We start from the raw sequence: 16,371 nt of genomic DNA on the forward strand, positions 1-16,371 counted from the left end.
TATTAAATGCAGATGTTGGTGGGGTTTTTTGCTTCCAATTCTATCTCCCCACTTCCAAAGGAATTTTAGGTTTGGTTGGGGGTTTTTTATTAGTTTTGGAATTTTCTAACTCCTTAAAATTGATGTATTTTTTTAAGTTTTTCCAGTAATCTGATACAGTATCATTTTGACTTTTTCTGCTATGTCTGCTGCTTTCGCTGCCAAAATATGTAGTTCCTATTTCTGTATCCCTGCCCTATCTTGAAATATTTTTTTGGTTAGGTGTACATTTCCTCTTTCATTCTAGTGGGGTTTTTTAAGGGCAGTTAAGTTCATAGCACATACTACTAGTGTCCAGGAAGCTTTGCAGCGCTGATTTCTATACAAGGTCTTCAAATAGAGTCTTGATGTTGTTGAAAACAGTTCTCATGCTTGTTTGTGTTGGCAGTTATGGGAAGGTAGTAAGAAAAACATTAAGACTACCAAATAGCTCTGGGGAAGTTCTGGTAGCCATTAGAGGTTGTGTCCCACCAGCCTGCTGGCATAGATTTTTAATCTGCATAATAATTATACATAATAAAAAAAGTATGAATAAGAAAAAAAAAAAGCCTGTGACGCTTGCTTTGTAAAACTTCCCTTTAGGTGTAAAACTTCCCTTTAGGTACTGATCCTTTACCTGCTTAAGTAGTTTGGTGATTTCCAAAATACTTTTCTCCTCTTAAAAAACATTTTGAGTGATCTTTTTTGGACTTTTGGGTTAGATTGTGTGCCAAGGCAAAGTATGTTTCCAGCCATGAGGTCTCAAGGAATACAAATAATAGAACATGTTAAAAAAAATCCAAGGTGCCCCCCCAAAAATTATTAATTATAAAAAATTAATAATTATGGTGAAACACAAACAAAACCCCCAACCAACCGACCAACCAACCAAAACTGTGAAGTAAACATGAAATGTAGCATATGCATGTACCAAACTGTTTTCATAATGTGTGTAGATTATTTCCTCCAAATGTTTTTTCATGTCTTACAAAAGATATGAAACAAAAAAGAGAATCTTACTATAATTTACTGAAAAACCACACCAAGTAACTCTTCAGCCCTCTACTGAATAAGCTTTTTGTGCACTCATACACAATAATTTCTACCCACCTGCTCATGCTGTTATTACCATTATCTGGTATTGTTTTGTAGTGCCGTTAGTACCCAAAATATGCTGATCACATACAAGGAAAAAAATATACTGGTGCAGAGAGGTCAGCTTTTGTTGACAGCAAGGGTCAAGAGATGGGAACTACAGTGAAAGTTAAAATGCAGAGTGTGGCATAAAATGCTGGAATTTTTGTACTTTTTATTACACAAGTTTTTGTACTAAATTGCTGTTGATGTCGGGGTTCGAGGCTAAACATTTCCCATTTCTCTCAGCACTTTTTCCAGCTTGATTCTTCCAGAAGGACTCCTCAAACAAATCCAGCGCGCTTTTTCTTTTTTTTTTTCTTTTTTCATTCCGTTCTCTTAGACCTAGTTTTTTTTGCAGCACTGTTAATACTGCTGTCCAAGCACACTGCAGAGACAGAGAAGCTCTATACATTAAGGACAGCCTTCTGTGGTTTCCATCTAACCACCAGCATCTCCTCAGCAATTGACCTGAAATCCCAGGCCTCTACTCAGCTGCTCCAGTCCTCCTATTATGGTGAAAATCTCTCTTCACCTATTTTCAGTTTTGCAATCTTCATTCTTCGCCTTTTGCATGATTTGAAAAATGCAGAAGCAGCTGCGTCTGCCAAAGTTCCATGTGGAATAGTGATTTCCTATGGTGGAAAAATACGTTCTGCACAGTAATTACTGTAAGTCAAGTCCATTTAATCTGCACAAGGACTTTTATTGTCTTACATAGTTTGGGAGGATTTGGGAGGCCTAGTCTTCAAAGTCTGCAGGATAGCAATCTTATAGATGTTAGAGGTGTGACACACATTAGACTGCTGACTATATTGGGTAGCAGAGTTTTCGCCATCATGCGCATGCAGATATAAAGATGGAATACAGACTCCAGTTTCTCATGAATAAGTCCAGCTAAGAGGTAGACATGGGATAATCATTATATAGCTTTGCTATTTCCCTTTATTAATTTTGCCCTACATACTTTCTTGAAGCTCTAAACGTTTTTTCCCCTTTTCACCATTTTATTTTTATTTTTCAGATCTTTCACCTAACACACAAAAAAGGAGACTTTAAATGGTTTTCTATGAAGAGCGCTAGACCGTGGCTTTAAAATTACAGTTAGATCTGTAAACTCTTATCAAATCATGAGCTCAGTCTACTTTTCCTTTCTCTCCCTTTCAGTCTTCAGGTCAATTAGTTGCTTCTCTTCATATCCAAAAGTGGTTCTTTGTTGTTCTTGTACTATTGCAGCCATTGCTGTTGTTTCAGGATTGAATTTGTTTGTGATGCTTGGGCACCTCTAAAAACACCTACCACAAAACTGTGGAATTGTATATATTTTAGTTTAAAAATTTTACTCTAACATTATTAATAGAAGGCTCCCCTAACTGACTAAACTAAACTTCGGACATTGCTTTATTACTTTTCTTTTCTCCAGTTTTGTTTATATGTTTACATGAGCTGAAATCTCTATGTGTAAATTTTAGTTCTTCATTTCAGTCTTGCCGTAATTTCCCCAGCTGCAGTTTGATCTTTTGCAGAGATCCTAGGGGTCCATAGACCACAATTTGAAAAACACTGTTTGAAAATATTTAGTCTTCAGTTCTTGTTTTGATCTTTTTATGGAGTTAGAGAATTGATAGGTCCAAGTTCATCAACTTAAGATTTTTGGGAACAGGACTGTTTCCTATGAAGAATGTTGCCTAATGCAATTAAAAATAGGGCATATCAGCTCTTGGGGGTGATATATGTGTACAAAATTCAGCAAAATACTTAAATTTGTTTCAAAATCCTCCACTGTCTTGTCCAGCTTGTGATTTTCTCCCTGACATAGGCATGTAAATCCAGCTTGCAAAATCTGTGAAACCCTTACATATTCAGGTGAGATCCAGATACGCTGACTGTAGATCTTGAACTTTAGTTCACACTTGCCTGCGTCATTATCTTCTGAATCCCTGTGGCTGCCCAGTCTATTTCTGTAAGAGCATTTCACATGCTCAGTTTTTGTCCTTTCCTTGTAGGCAATCCTATGGAATCAAAAAACTCCAGGTCAGAAATCCTAGGCAGTCCTTTTGATATTTCCCTTTTGATTTCATACAAATAGACATAAACAGGTAATTATAATCCGTAAGGTCAGACCATAAACTCCCAGTAAAGCAACAGAACATGGCATGTTGAGCTATCAATGACCAAAATTACAATAATAGCTCTAGGTAAGGTGTTCCTGCTGTGAAGGAAGCAGGAAAACTTCTTTGGAGTCTTTTAACTCTAGGCGTGCATTAATTTGTACATTGTCCAAAATGTGTCTTCTAGCTATTAATTTAAAACACCCAACGTATTAGCAAATCTTCATTTATGCTTCAGTGATTCTTCAGAATGAATCTCCAACTGCTCTGCTACAGTTCTCTGTGTAACAACCTTTCCTACCAGCTGAGAATACTTCTGGACCAAAAAGTTACTGTACCACACGCCCAGTGTGAATAATAACTGCTCAGGTCCCATTTTGAAAAGAATGCATTTGTTTAAACTTTTTGAAGTTGATCATAAGTAAGATCTTGTGTCTAGAACTTACCATTTAATTTATTATTTATTTAACATCTCCCTCCTACAGTAGGGTAATATGAGTTGCTCAAAATGGTCTTGTAACATGTTTGAATAGATGTTAAGATTACTGCAAATAGACTTTTTAAAGCTCAAAACAAGCCTGTGTTTCACTTGGAAATACCCATGAGTTACCCACAATGTATGTGTGCAGCATACTAATCTTTGTATTTCCCTTAAAAAAGAAAAGAAAGCCCTAGAAATAAGGGCAATTGCTTCTGTAAGCAATTTCAAAGTTAAATATTGTCTTAGAAGGATTGTGGATGGAAAAGAGTTGCTTGGTACTGCATGATTAGTCCACTGAGGTTAATTAGCGAGCTGTTCAGGTTTTGCCGGAGCCAAAAAGCAATGAGAGGTAATCCAAAATTTGGATTGAATTATTCTGTCTCTTGTAGGGACTTGCAAATGGAGTTCACAAATTTCCAGCCAGGCAGAGAATGGTATGGGGTATTTTTCTCTCTAGAAAATTGCTGTTTGGAAACAATTTCAGCAGAACGTTACAATGCTGTGTGATGGTCTTGAGCTACCAAGTTATCATTGGTGAGTGGTCCTTCACAAGTCAAGAGCTGGATGTTTAATTGCCCACTTCTGGGATTCCCATTTTGCTCTGTGTTTAGCCTCTGTTAGGGCCCGTTTTCCAGGCCTGCAGCCCTTTTGACTTGTATCCTATGGATCTCTCTCGCTGATGAAAAAAACACTCTGTGCTGAGAGAGATCCACCACGTGTGCACTCAGACCGTACAAAACGTCTCTCTGAAGGTGGCGTGTGTGGGACAGATTATTGCTTGTAGCTCATGGGGAAGGCACGAAGAGAGTGCTTTTGACTGGGTGCATACCTGCTGCTCACCAGGGTGCTCTGGCACGGAGGGCGTGCAGGAGCAGCGCTGAGCAATGGCTGAGTGGTGAGAAGTTCCCAGGTGCTGCCAGCCTGGTGCCGGGAGAGCGGAGAAGCAGCTTGCTGGGATAGCATGTGCCAGGAGGAAGGGAATGGCGTCTGTTCCTGGCTCTGCTCATGGTGCAGGATCTTGGCTGCGTCCAGCATCCGCCCTTGGAACTCTCCTTCCTGCCTTATCCGTCTGGTGTCATCTTCAGGTTTGCAACTCTTGCAATAGCTGCTCACCCACAGCTTCTAGTTGAAAGTGTAAGTTTCAGCTGAGCTGCAGAGTTAGAAACCAGCTTGTCTTGCCTGTCTGTCACTGTTCATCAAGTGTTGAGGAGCGGGAGAGGCTTAAGCAGGGGAGCCTGGCTTGGGTTTTTTCCTTCAGTCTTGTTTTCAGAGCACTCTGGTTCCCAGCACAGCTGTGATGAAAAGGGATCATGAGGTAACCACAGTACAGACTGGTGGTGTGCAACATCACTGTCTTTTCATTACTTCATACATGTACCATTGACATACGCTCAGGCAATTGGATCTTTGCCTTGGCTGAGCTCCTGTCCTGGAAGACGTGCCCTGTGTTCCAGCACTGGCCCTGTCTGTTGCTGTTGGTGGGGCTGAGAGGCATGGAATTGGCGGTTTGTGTTCTTATGAATGAAAGATGAGCAAATAAATTGCAACGTGCTTTACCCAAACGCTGCTTATCAGATTGCTTCTGACCTCACCTGGTCTGCTCCCGTTGCCCAAACTGAGGCCGCGCGTGTGAGGGGAGAGCCTTCAGCCAGTGGTGTATCACATCAAGCATTAATAGTGTTGTGCAAAGAATTATCAAAAGGTCTGGTAAATTATGTGTTCAGAGAGGCCTTGCACATGTAGGACAAAATGTCTCGGTGTTTTCAGAGCAAGAAGTGAGGCCTTTTTGTTCTTCTCCAGGAGGCGAGTAGTGCCAAGGTGTGTGTTGGCAGTTTGCTTGCTCCAGACTCTGAAAAAATACTTGATTTGCAAAATTTTCATCTCATCTGTTTTATTCCCCAGTTATGAATTCCATGTCAAACCTAGAAACCCTCTTGGTGAAGGTCCAAGTAGCAACGTTGTGGCATTTAGTACCGAATCAGGTAAGAACTTCCAAAGGCCTGTCATTTGTGGTGGCTCTAGTATCCCCGGCTGTGGGATATATGAAAGGCTCTCCTGCTTCATTCTGCACATTTGCTCTTGCTCTTTATTGTCTCCAGAGTGGCTTTTTACTACTGAGCGTGTTACAGTAGTGCCTGGAAGATCAGCCCGAGATCAGGGCTTTGCTGTGTGGGGATGCAAGATGGCCAGGCTGCAGGAGGGAAAAAGGAGCACAGGGAGTTTGCCTGGTGTTTGTTATGAAGAAACTGACCTTATCCTTAGAGAAGGCTCAGTCATTTCAGATTAATATTCCTAACCATTTTGTATCTGTCAAACCCGTTAACGACTTCTGGATGAGGAACATAAGGTTCTTCTTTGGGCTGCTGTTTAAAGGCACTTTTATTGCCTGTTCAATAAGGCTGCTGTATAATACTGATGTCTTCTGGCTGAAATGAGGATTGAGAAATAGCAGTTGGGAAGAGTCAATGTCCCCGTACATCCTCTTCCATCCTATTGACTTTCTCCTGAATCTGTTGGAGGTGCATGCGAGCCTGGTTTGGCCATTGGCTGGTTCCCACGTTAGGTCCTGTCTGACTCAGAGGTGAGAACGGGAGAGTGCCCTGGCTTTCCCTGTTCCCATTCCCCGTGAGGCTGCCTACAGTTGACTTGTTGACTTTATACAAGCAAGATACTATCTTTTGTGTAGAAGTGTTTATTGCTTGATAATACTTAAGAACCATATAAAACACAAAATGGAATTTAGCCTTTTTAAAAGGGCTTTCTCAACCTGTGTTTCGAGCCAGATGTAATAATAGAATAGTCCTCATCTAGTGCTGCCACTGATGGATGAGAGGTTTGGCTGAGCAAGGGATTAGTCAGGGAGGAGTTCAGACTATGCCACGCATATTTAAAAACTGTGAATACACTTTTTGTAATCCTAGGTTGTTAAAACAAAAAATGTTTATTCCAAGTGCAGCTTTCATGAATGACAAGGCTTATGTGCTGTCTCCTATTTAGCTTGGACAAATTAAGTGGTCAGTTTTATTTTTTTCTGAATTGCACACATCCATTTGGGCTTTCATAGCCAAATCTTGTGTGGCAAGTATTACGGAGGGGTCCTTTGTATTATTTAAGTTTCAAAAATCAAATTTTAAAAGAGATGCAGTAAAGTTGGGTTTTTACTTGTTACAGATTTAAACTTGGTTTCATAGAACCATGTTTGCCTGGTATTGTCCCCAAAGTAAAGTTTTTAAAAGCTCATTGATACTGCCTTTTCACATAAGAAATACATATATTTTAATTTAATTTAATTTAATACAAAAATGAACTTTGCTTCCAAAGCTCTTCCTGTTTCACAAACTGCAATTCATGTCAACTGTAGAAAATCACCTACCAATGCTTTTCCATTGAAATATTGGGAAACTGTATTTTTCAGTGTCTGATTGAATGTTTGTGTTCTTCCTCCAGCGGACCCAAGAGTGAGCGAGCCAATTTCAAGTAAGCCTTTTATGTATAGCATCTTCTAATCATGAATTTCTTCAGAAATGAGATAGCATAATTACAAGGGTGGTTGCTGTACTGCACCACCTAAATGAGTTATGGAATCAAACAGCATTCACACATGATCTCACTCTTCCCACCCATACCCCTGGTAAGGAATTTATGCCAGGCTGCCTGTTTACCTGAGCGGAATGCAGTCAAGGTGATGCCGTGCTCCCATGGCACTGGGGTGGCTTCAAACCAACGTACACAAATGAGCCAAGGACAGCCTCGTATTTTCTCACCCTTGTCATTAAAGCAAAAGAAAGCTCTGTAAAACAAGTAAGCTCCTCCACACTTTCTAAGTGAGCTAACAGAGCACAACTCAGAGGATACTATTTATCTGCCATTGTGTTTTAAAAAAATTTCTGGTTCTGAAGGCTTGATCCAGCTCTGCTTTAGGCCACCTACCAGACTCTCCCTGTCTTTGGCAGGAGGTGGACAGGGATTTTGAAGAAGAGCTGAGATGGCTTAAGCAGCTTGGGCTGCCTTTTGCATTTGTAATGGCCATCACTGACAAAGACTGGGACGCCATTTCTTTCCATATAATTCATGATACTTAGTTTTTATGTGTATATTTGTTAAATCACATAGTTTGCTGCAATTTCAGTGTCCTGCCCTGAACACACTGAAAAACAGTGACTGTGTCATGAACTTCGTAAATGCCAGTTTTGCCAGTACGCAGGCATTTTCCCCCTATCGAGGTCCCAGAACAATCTTTTTCCAAACTGGCACCACACACAGAGAGCAGCAGCACTTCACTGCATCAGTCGTATCTGCACCCTTTGGTGCTTCGCTGAAATACCTTTCACGTTCAGAATGCAGGTGACTGGTGCCGTGATGCGTTCTGCTCCATCAAGGCGTCTAATTCTATTTATTTGAATGTAGTTGTTGTATGTAAGTCTGTACTCAGTGTCATACTTCAGCCTCTTCCTTCCTCTCCTGCAGTGGGAAAGGATGCTATCTGGACTGAAATCCCATTCAATTCGGACACCTATTCAGAATGCAAAGGGAAGCAATATGTAAAGAGGACTTGGTATAAGAAGTTTGTAGGTGTGCAGCTGTGTAATTCTTTGAGATACAAGATATACCTCAGTGATTCACTTACAGGTAAGAGACATTCAAATCAGTGTTGTTCCACATTATGCACTCCTTAAAGACACCACAGTTTCAGAACTAATAGTTTTAACAAGACGAGCTCTGCTGAAGTGCTATCAGTTATATTTAATGTAGTCCACAGGCAGATTAATCATAAACAGTAAACTGCTTGTGCTCCATAATCATTGATGTATTTGATACTAACTTTTCAGACTCAGGAGTTACTTCTCTGTGACGATAACCTGATTTTAAATACCTGCTAGTATCCTGGGGTTCATACAGAAAATTGATAAAGATCAGGTCTCTGCCAGTGAACAGCCTATGCTGTAAAGATGCCAAATTTGTATTTAAAGGGTAGCCTGGAATAGCTCTTAGATAGAGGATTAGGACCTAATTTTAGACCAGGATTAGACTCAGTCATTCCCATCCCATTTGGTAAACATCTGGTTACTTCATCACTGTGAGGCTTATAAATCCATGACTTCAACTCTAGTCAACAGTTGTTACTGCCTGCTTTGACATTTTCGTTTTGTTTTCGCATTCCCTGTTTTTGCTTATAATCTCTTTCCCCCCTCCCCCCCACCCCCTTCTTTTTCATATATTCTGGTTTATTACTAATGACAGTTTCCTGGCCTTATCTTCTCAAGTTTTGTTCCATGTCTTAAGGTAATGAAGGTGCGATGGATTTGAGACCTGAATCAAGGGACTCATGCTGTGTGTAAGCTGGGGAAACAGCCTGCAAAAAGCATGTTTCAGTTAGTTGATAGTTAAGCTGAACTTTGTGTCTCATGTAGATTGTACAAGTTATATTTAGAAGTATGTTAACTTCTAATAATCCATCCCAAGCTTCTGGCTTTCTTCTGTTTGCAGTCTTTTATCAGAGCTGCATGGAAAACTCTGTCACAATGGTGTTAGTGTGGTGCCCGGAGCACGAGGGCTGTAATACAAGTGTGTTCGGGAAGTGTCTTTTGAGTGCAAGTTAGGCAGTATGTTCATCCCATCAGATTGAATTAATGGGGGGAAACTGGGGCTGAAAGAATCAACTTTCATAACCCAAAGTCGCCCCATCTCAGAGCTCAGCACCTGACAGGAGCAGGGCTCTGGTCTCACGTACATAGGCACATGGAAAGCAAAGAGCAGGGGAGTGTAGGGCAGCCCACGCCGAGACCCTTCCGAGCTCCTGGCCTTGCAGCCGGCACCATTCGCCCATGAGCAAACAAGGAAGGAAAGCCCTGTCGTTAATAGTAAGTACAATACCTCAAACATAAATAATATCTTGGCTATTAAGTGAATAAAAGCGACTGGTTTGAACAGAGGTATCATTCATTCAGCTGTTGCTGTACTAACCAGCTGTGATCAAATTTCAGACCCTGGCAGTGAGGCACAGCGTATCGCAGAACCAGCCAGCAGAGGAAATACCCATGCTAATCCAGCAGGACTAGACTTCAGCCCTAAATCAAGTGAATTAACACTGCAAGGAAAGCTACTTCAATCTTAGGAGAAAAGTTTAATATATTGGGAGCCCATTTTCTTATTTTCATTAGATTGTTTTTGCTTTTGCTGGCAGCGTGGCGATGTGACTTAGGTGGAGAAAGATGATGGTAGCTACATTGTACTCATGATACTTGCTAAGCCTGGTTCTTGCACTTGAATTGTTACAACCAGTGCTGACCAGTTGAAAGAACTGAAATATTTATGTAGAAGGTCTCCTAAGTGAGACTGTCATGGCACAGGCCTCTATACATGAGTCAGGCGACTTCCAGTTTGCAGCCAAACGATGCGTCTCACTGTGGCGCCCTGTCCCATCATGCCCCCAGGGCCAGCTGGGCAGCGTGTGACAGGCCGCGCCAAGGGCCGTGTTCCACCATATGCTGACGATACCTTCCAAAGCTTTGCTGCTTAAGCAGCGTAACAATCTCAAAATTTGGGTGCATTGTACAAATGCTGTTGTATAAGGCGGCAAACAACCATATCTTTGCGTGGTGGATCTTAGCATGAATGTATACCTTTAGTGTTGCAGAATCCATAATGTATAAAAGAAAGTGTTTTAATTTTCTTAAGACCACCCATAAGGGAACACTGGAGGGGAAAAAAAAATTACTTTTTGCTAGAATAGCTCTCCCCAAATGAGAAAGATGAATCTAGTCATTGATTAGCTAAATGTTTTTAAGTGTGTTCCTTTATTATGGAAAGGATTGGGCAGTAAGAATTTAATAGTCACTGAGAATGCTGCTTATGTATAGCAATTGCTTGAATTACGCTTAAGTTATGCTGTGGGCCAGAAGAATATGTGTGGATCTGAAAGTTACTGCTCTTGTGTTAGCCATAAAAATCTGTTCTATTCTGTCTCTCATGAAGAAAAACTGATCTACATTACACATGCCAGGACTGTTCTATAAACCAGCAACTACTGCTGACCTCATTTAACAGTCCTCCAGAGCAGTCACTGTAGGCATTCCAGAAAAGCAGGCCACCTAAATTAAAAAAAAAGGTATTTATTGAGGAGAGGAAAAAAATAAATTCTAAGTGTGACCTTCAACAGCCATGGAAAAAAAAAAAAAAAAAAGCCATTTTGGGCAGCCTGAATGTTCTTAATTTCAGACCAAAAACTTCTGAGAGGAACTCCCTCTGACCAGTTCTGCTATGGAAAAAACATGCCTGCAGCCAAAACTAGATAGTAATAAATAATTTTCTAAAGCTAGAGAAGAACTGTGTGCACAGAGACTGTCAACTGGAGGTGAGAATTTTTGGCAAAGTATTGATCCGATCACAAAAATATGAGTTTGTTGGTAGGCTGCTCTTAGGAATTGCACTTTTGGGAGCAGTATTATAGGCTGCCTCACCACCTCCCAAATGGCCAGGCTGGCCCAGCTTCAAGGCTACGGGACACCCAACATCTCCTGAGTAACTGGAATTTCTGCGTAGCTGATACCCAAGTGCTGGGCCTGTTTGTAAATGCCCTCACCTCTCCTTTCAGCCACGCAACCACAGGTTGAACATAGTAAGAACAAGTGATGTGAAAGGAGTTTGGAAAAACTGAAAGTTTACCTGACAGTGTTTCCTGCCAAGGCTTAGGAAGAGCGCACACTGTGCCTTCCTCCATCTTCTGAACTGAACTAATGTCTTGCAAAACAAATCAATTAAGTAAAGACATCTCTCCATCAAAACTCCTTCACAGTGAGTCCTCTTGTTAACAGGAGGAGCCGCCCGTAACATTAGCACACGCTGCATGGGCCACTTGAGACCTTGCTTTCTACAGTTGCAGTCAAGTGTCCTGTTAAGCAGTCCTGCACATAAATACGCGGGCACACTCCGTGCTCTGGATAAGCAGTTACTCTGCCGAGGTCATCTGTTTGTTGAAGGATATAGACTGCACACACAAGTCATAAAAACATGATGATTTATAAAGCAGGCCTTGGCTGTGTTGCGAGGTCGTCTATGGAAACATCTTTTAAGGTACTGGGGGCTTCCTGGGCGGGAGCCAAACCTGCCTTCCCTTCAGATCATCAGCAAAACTTACCTCGGTTTTGATACAGCCAGGCTGAGGTTCTAGGTAATAACAGGGTTTCACTTACTGTATGAAATGTATGGGGGGGGAAAAGCACATTCGGGCATAGATTTTGGCCTGGAATGGGGCACTTCTGTCTTTACCCCTGAGCCCCCGACTTGTGAGTACGTACGTACTGGTCAAATTACAGCTTCAGGTCTTAAGAGAAGAACCAGTGGCATTCGCCTTGGCTGCCCGTGGAGCGAAGCGCACAGCCCGTTGCTTCTGGTGCTTTTTGGAAATAGCCTCACTAAACATTGCTGCTTCTTTGCTTTCAGGAAAATTTTATAACATAGGAGACCAGAGGGGCCATGGAGAAGATCACTGCCAATTTGTGGACTCATTCTTAGATGGAAGGACAGGACAGCAAGAAGATCAACCAGTCAAAGACGGTAATTCCTTACGCCCGTTGCTGTAGCAGACCTTGGCAGTTCCTTTGTGTGTTTCTTTTTCCTGCCAGTGGATTCAGCACCCACTGCTGGGGTGGGCGATGGGAAGAGACCACCAGCTTTGCAGGCAGGAGAGAGTCGAGCAGGTTTTGAAGACAAACAGTGAGTTATTAAAGACTGTTATGACTCGGGTCCTGTTAGGTAGTAAACAGCATGTCTCCTGTTTAAAACATTCCAAGAGATTATTCACCGTTGGTATTACGTATTTAAACCCAACCACAAATTTGAGTTTGCAGAGAGGCATGAAGTGTTATGTTCAAACTAGCAAGGTTGACTTAAACTGCAGTAAATCATCAGCTGGGCATCGAAGGGCTTTGTTTAGTGCTATGAGAAACTAAAAAGTTCTTACTGGAAAATATAATTCATGCTGCAGTCATTCTGTGCGCACTAGTTTGAACCGGGTGCCCAGAATTCCACTCTGGTCTAAGTAGGCATGGGACTGGGTGTCCTAAACGCAGCTGAGACCTGCCTGGGTACTTTTCACATGTTGCCAAGGCTTGAGCATAAGAAAATGGTACTTATGACAGCGGAAGGTGGGCAGCAGTGCCAGCGGGAGGTGTTCCTTCCCCTGTGGGCTGTGCCGATGGACACCTGCGTGCTAAGTGTGTCATAAAATACTTCACCAAGGAAAAGAGCGGAATGGTTTTCAGTACAGTTTCAGTGTGTTGACCAAACCTTCCTGTGCGCGGTGCTTCCTTTATAAAGCACCTCACAGAAGTGCCAGAGGTGTGTCAGGGTAAGGTGTGGGGGATTAAAGTGAAGTGCTTAAAGTAAAGTAGGTGAATGATCTGAAAGGTGTTTATGTAATTTTTTTAGGTTTTAGGAGGGCTTTGCTTTTCTTTTCCCAGTCAGCCTCGTCCACTTGTAAAGGTATTTTGTTTGTGTAAGGGATTGTCTGAATCCACTTGGGCGTTGCCGGGACAGCAGCCCTCTCAGTTGTACCAGATTTACAAAATATTTTTAAAAAGTCAATAAAAAAAAAACTTTTACATAAAAAACTTACTACCCCCACTTAAAATCTATTTGTGTTCAGCAACTGGATTTAATTGAGTGGAATCATGAGCTAAAAAAATACAAAACCAAAAACAAAACAAAAAAACCCCAACGGAACAAGAGAAAAAAAGCTCCCACCTGTCCTGCAGCTTGTATTTCTAGTAAGTGACCAGGAGAGAGCAGACGGATCGTCCATTGCTGCCCCGTTCCCCGGCCAAGGGCAGGGCAGGGGCCTCCAGGGCTGGCAGGGGGTGCAGTGCGTGCGCCTGCTTGCATCCCTGCGTGTGCACTCGCGTGCTTTGGCTGCACGTACGTTCCTGGCGATCAGGTTGGATCTGGCACTAGTTGCTCGCTTTATGAACGTGACGTGCATGGTTTGAGCGGGAGGCGCCTGTGCCGTCGCGAGCGGGAGGTACGGCCTTCAGCGTGGGAGTGGGGCGGTGATGTGAAGTAGGCCCAGCGGAGGGTCGCTGCAGTGCCAAGGCTGCTGCGGCAGGACTAGTTCATCCTGGTAACTTTGAGAGGAGAACGGCCTCCTGGTCCGTCCGAGAAGACCCCAGCAGCAGCCCAGAGGGGGAGGAGGGGGCAGCAGCCTCACCCACCCCTCCTCCAGGCTGCGGCCAGCCCAGGCGCTTCCGCATGTCCTGGAGTTGGGGGGCGAATGCAGCTGTTGCAGCTGTTGAGCTGTGCCCTCGGCCCGTTTGTGGGCAGGGGGTGGCAGCCCAGCGGCCAGTGTAGCCCACTGCTCGAGTTGCGTGCTGACTGCACAGGGCATCGGAGGCGCAATGGGGGCCTCGTGCAAACACCACGCTCTCTCTCCTGCAGGCTTTTTCAGGGCAGTTCGTCAGGAACCTGTCAAATTCGGAAAAATAGGCGGGGAGACTCACATTAACTACGTGCGCTGGTACGAGTGTGGAACATCGATACCTGGGAAGTGGTAGCTGCGATGTGAACCTGGCGCAAAGGCCCAGTATCTGCCACCGCCGGCAGCTGCCCAGCGCAGGCCCGACGCCGTGTACGGCACACCTGGCCCCTCGGGGAGTTTGCTGGTGTGCAAGGGCTCATACAAATCTAATGCCAATACCGCATTAATTGTGTAATAGCGTAGGCTGCTTACTGTAGTTATCCAGTTTTACAAATTTGTTTTTAGATTAAAAAAAATCCCAACCAGGCTAGGGACACGTCATAGAGTAACATGTAGGGAAGCTGGCTCCCTATTCTTGAGGTACGGTTTATAGGGTATCGTAAAAGATACAGTGTGTATATTATTTATCACAATGTTGTAATAAATGTTTAAGGCACAGTTACGGCAGTCGTCATGGAATGGAACGTGTGTCAGTTTTTAAATATTCACTGGTTTTCTTGTAACCCGAGTGCCATAAGCTACCTGTCCAGATGGATCCATAATGTCTCCCGGTCGTAAATTACAGAAAAGACCCTGCAATGTTTGATACCCTGCACCCAGTAAACTTGAAGCGCTTTCTCTTCACATGTACAAACAGTCCATACCCTGCCAAGACATGGCGGTAGGTTGCTGTACGCGCAGCTTTACCCACCAGGCCAGTGGGGCTTTCCCCATGTTGGTTTTCAAACATCGGCAGGGGCAGCTGAGCCAGCCAAGCCCCCCAGCCCGTCCCTGCAGCGGCTGGGTGCCGGGTTTGGGTTCCTCAAGCTGCGGCAGGCAGGCACGGACATGCCTGGGATTCACTGAAAAGCCCCAACAACTGGCCTGCACGGCAGCAGTGTCTCATGACAACACAGCTTTCAAAGACAGTCACTGGTTCAAAAGCCATGTGCACGTACAGCGCAGGGGGACTTGGAAAGAGAAAGGAAACAAAAATAAGCCTGTTATGATAGTCGGTCAGGTTTAATTTTATTTTTTAAAAAAAGGTGGGTTTAAAACATTTCTCACTGGAGACTAAGGGGAAGTAGTGGTAACTGAACTTAAAAAGTGCTTTACAGCTATTTTGATTAAAACCTCTCCCAAAGCTACTTGTTGTACTGCTTGAACATTTATGAACTAAATAAAGAGATGTAGGGTTTTTTTTAAAGGTGTTATTCATTACATTACTAATGTATTGAAAAAATATGAAACAGGAACACCCATATATATATATAGTAGAAACAGTCATTTATAGAAAATGCCTTATAAAGTACATTGCAGGTACACTGTACTCCTAATAAAATATTTTTTAATCAAATGCTTTTCTTTTCTTAAGTGTTTTACATGAAAACAAGTATTAGTTTTGTGGCAAATGCTGTTACTTCAGGACACAGTTTGATCTGACACAGGCACAAGCCAAACCGCGTGACAGCACCTGCTGTCTCAGGTCCAACCGCTGTGGCAGCAGCAGTGTGTAAGGGGCCGAAGGGGTAGGAATGTCTCACTCCATTTCCTCATTTGTCTTCATGAGAATACACCCAGCTTGATCCAGTTCATTTTCTTTTTATTTTTTTTTATTCCCTACTTAATGTATTCCTAGAATCCATAAGATGGAAAATACTAACTGGGAGAAGGTTTTGCCCTTGGCTGTTACATGGTCTACTGAATTCGTTACAGCTCTTGATCTGCTTTTTCTTGGCTAAAAATCGAGTCACTAGAATTGCACTCCCAAGTTTTTCTGGGTGGCAAAGAACCTGTGGAAAGCTGTTCCTTTCAAAGAGCTCTTTTGAAAAAATATGTTATTTAGCTTAAATTTCTGAGTAATAAAGCCACACACACACCACCCTTGTTAGAAATCATACAGCCCCTTATCACCTTCACTGTTAGGTATCCGTCCCTGTCCATGCACTAAGAGGTTACATGGCCATTACAGCAGCAGAAGGCGCAAAACCCACCCACTGCCACACAGCCCATGGAAGTGATCCTACCAGCCACGCTTCTCCCTCTGCGCACTGGGCAAGCTGCCTCCCCTCCGCAGCCCCGCTCTGCCCCTCAGCACCCACCCACCCACCCAGCGCATGTCTCGCTGCAGTTATCTTGTTCAGCATTACTTACGTTCTAAAAACCAAGACCAGGCG

The 16,371-nt window shown here is 43.0% G+C and overlaps 1 protein-coding gene across 1 annotated transcript in view; it reads left to right on the forward strand.

Annotated features, from left to right (window-relative positions):
• The window catches only part of ABI3BP (ABI family member 3 binding protein), a 166,177-nt gene extending 149,926 nt beyond the window's left edge, over positions 1-16,251 (forward strand). Inside the window, 5 exon segments of the mRNA XM_056329210.1 lie at positions 5,647-5,726; positions 7,192-7,221; positions 8,212-8,373; positions 12,187-12,300; positions 14,176-16,251. Of these exon segments, the coding sequence (XP_056185185.1) occupies positions 5,647-5,726; positions 7,192-7,221; positions 8,212-8,373; positions 12,187-12,300; positions 14,176-14,291 (502 nt within the window). The 3' untranslated portion in view covers positions 14,292-16,251.
• The last annotated feature ends 120 nt before the right edge of the window (positions 16,252-16,371 follow it).

The sequence above is a fragment of the Falco biarmicus genome, chromosome 2 (assembly GCF_023638135.1).
Source record: "Falco biarmicus isolate bFalBia1 chromosome 2, bFalBia1.pri, whole genome shotgun sequence".
Taxonomy (NCBI): domain Eukaryota; kingdom Metazoa; phylum Chordata; class Aves; order Falconiformes; family Falconidae; genus Falco; species Falco biarmicus.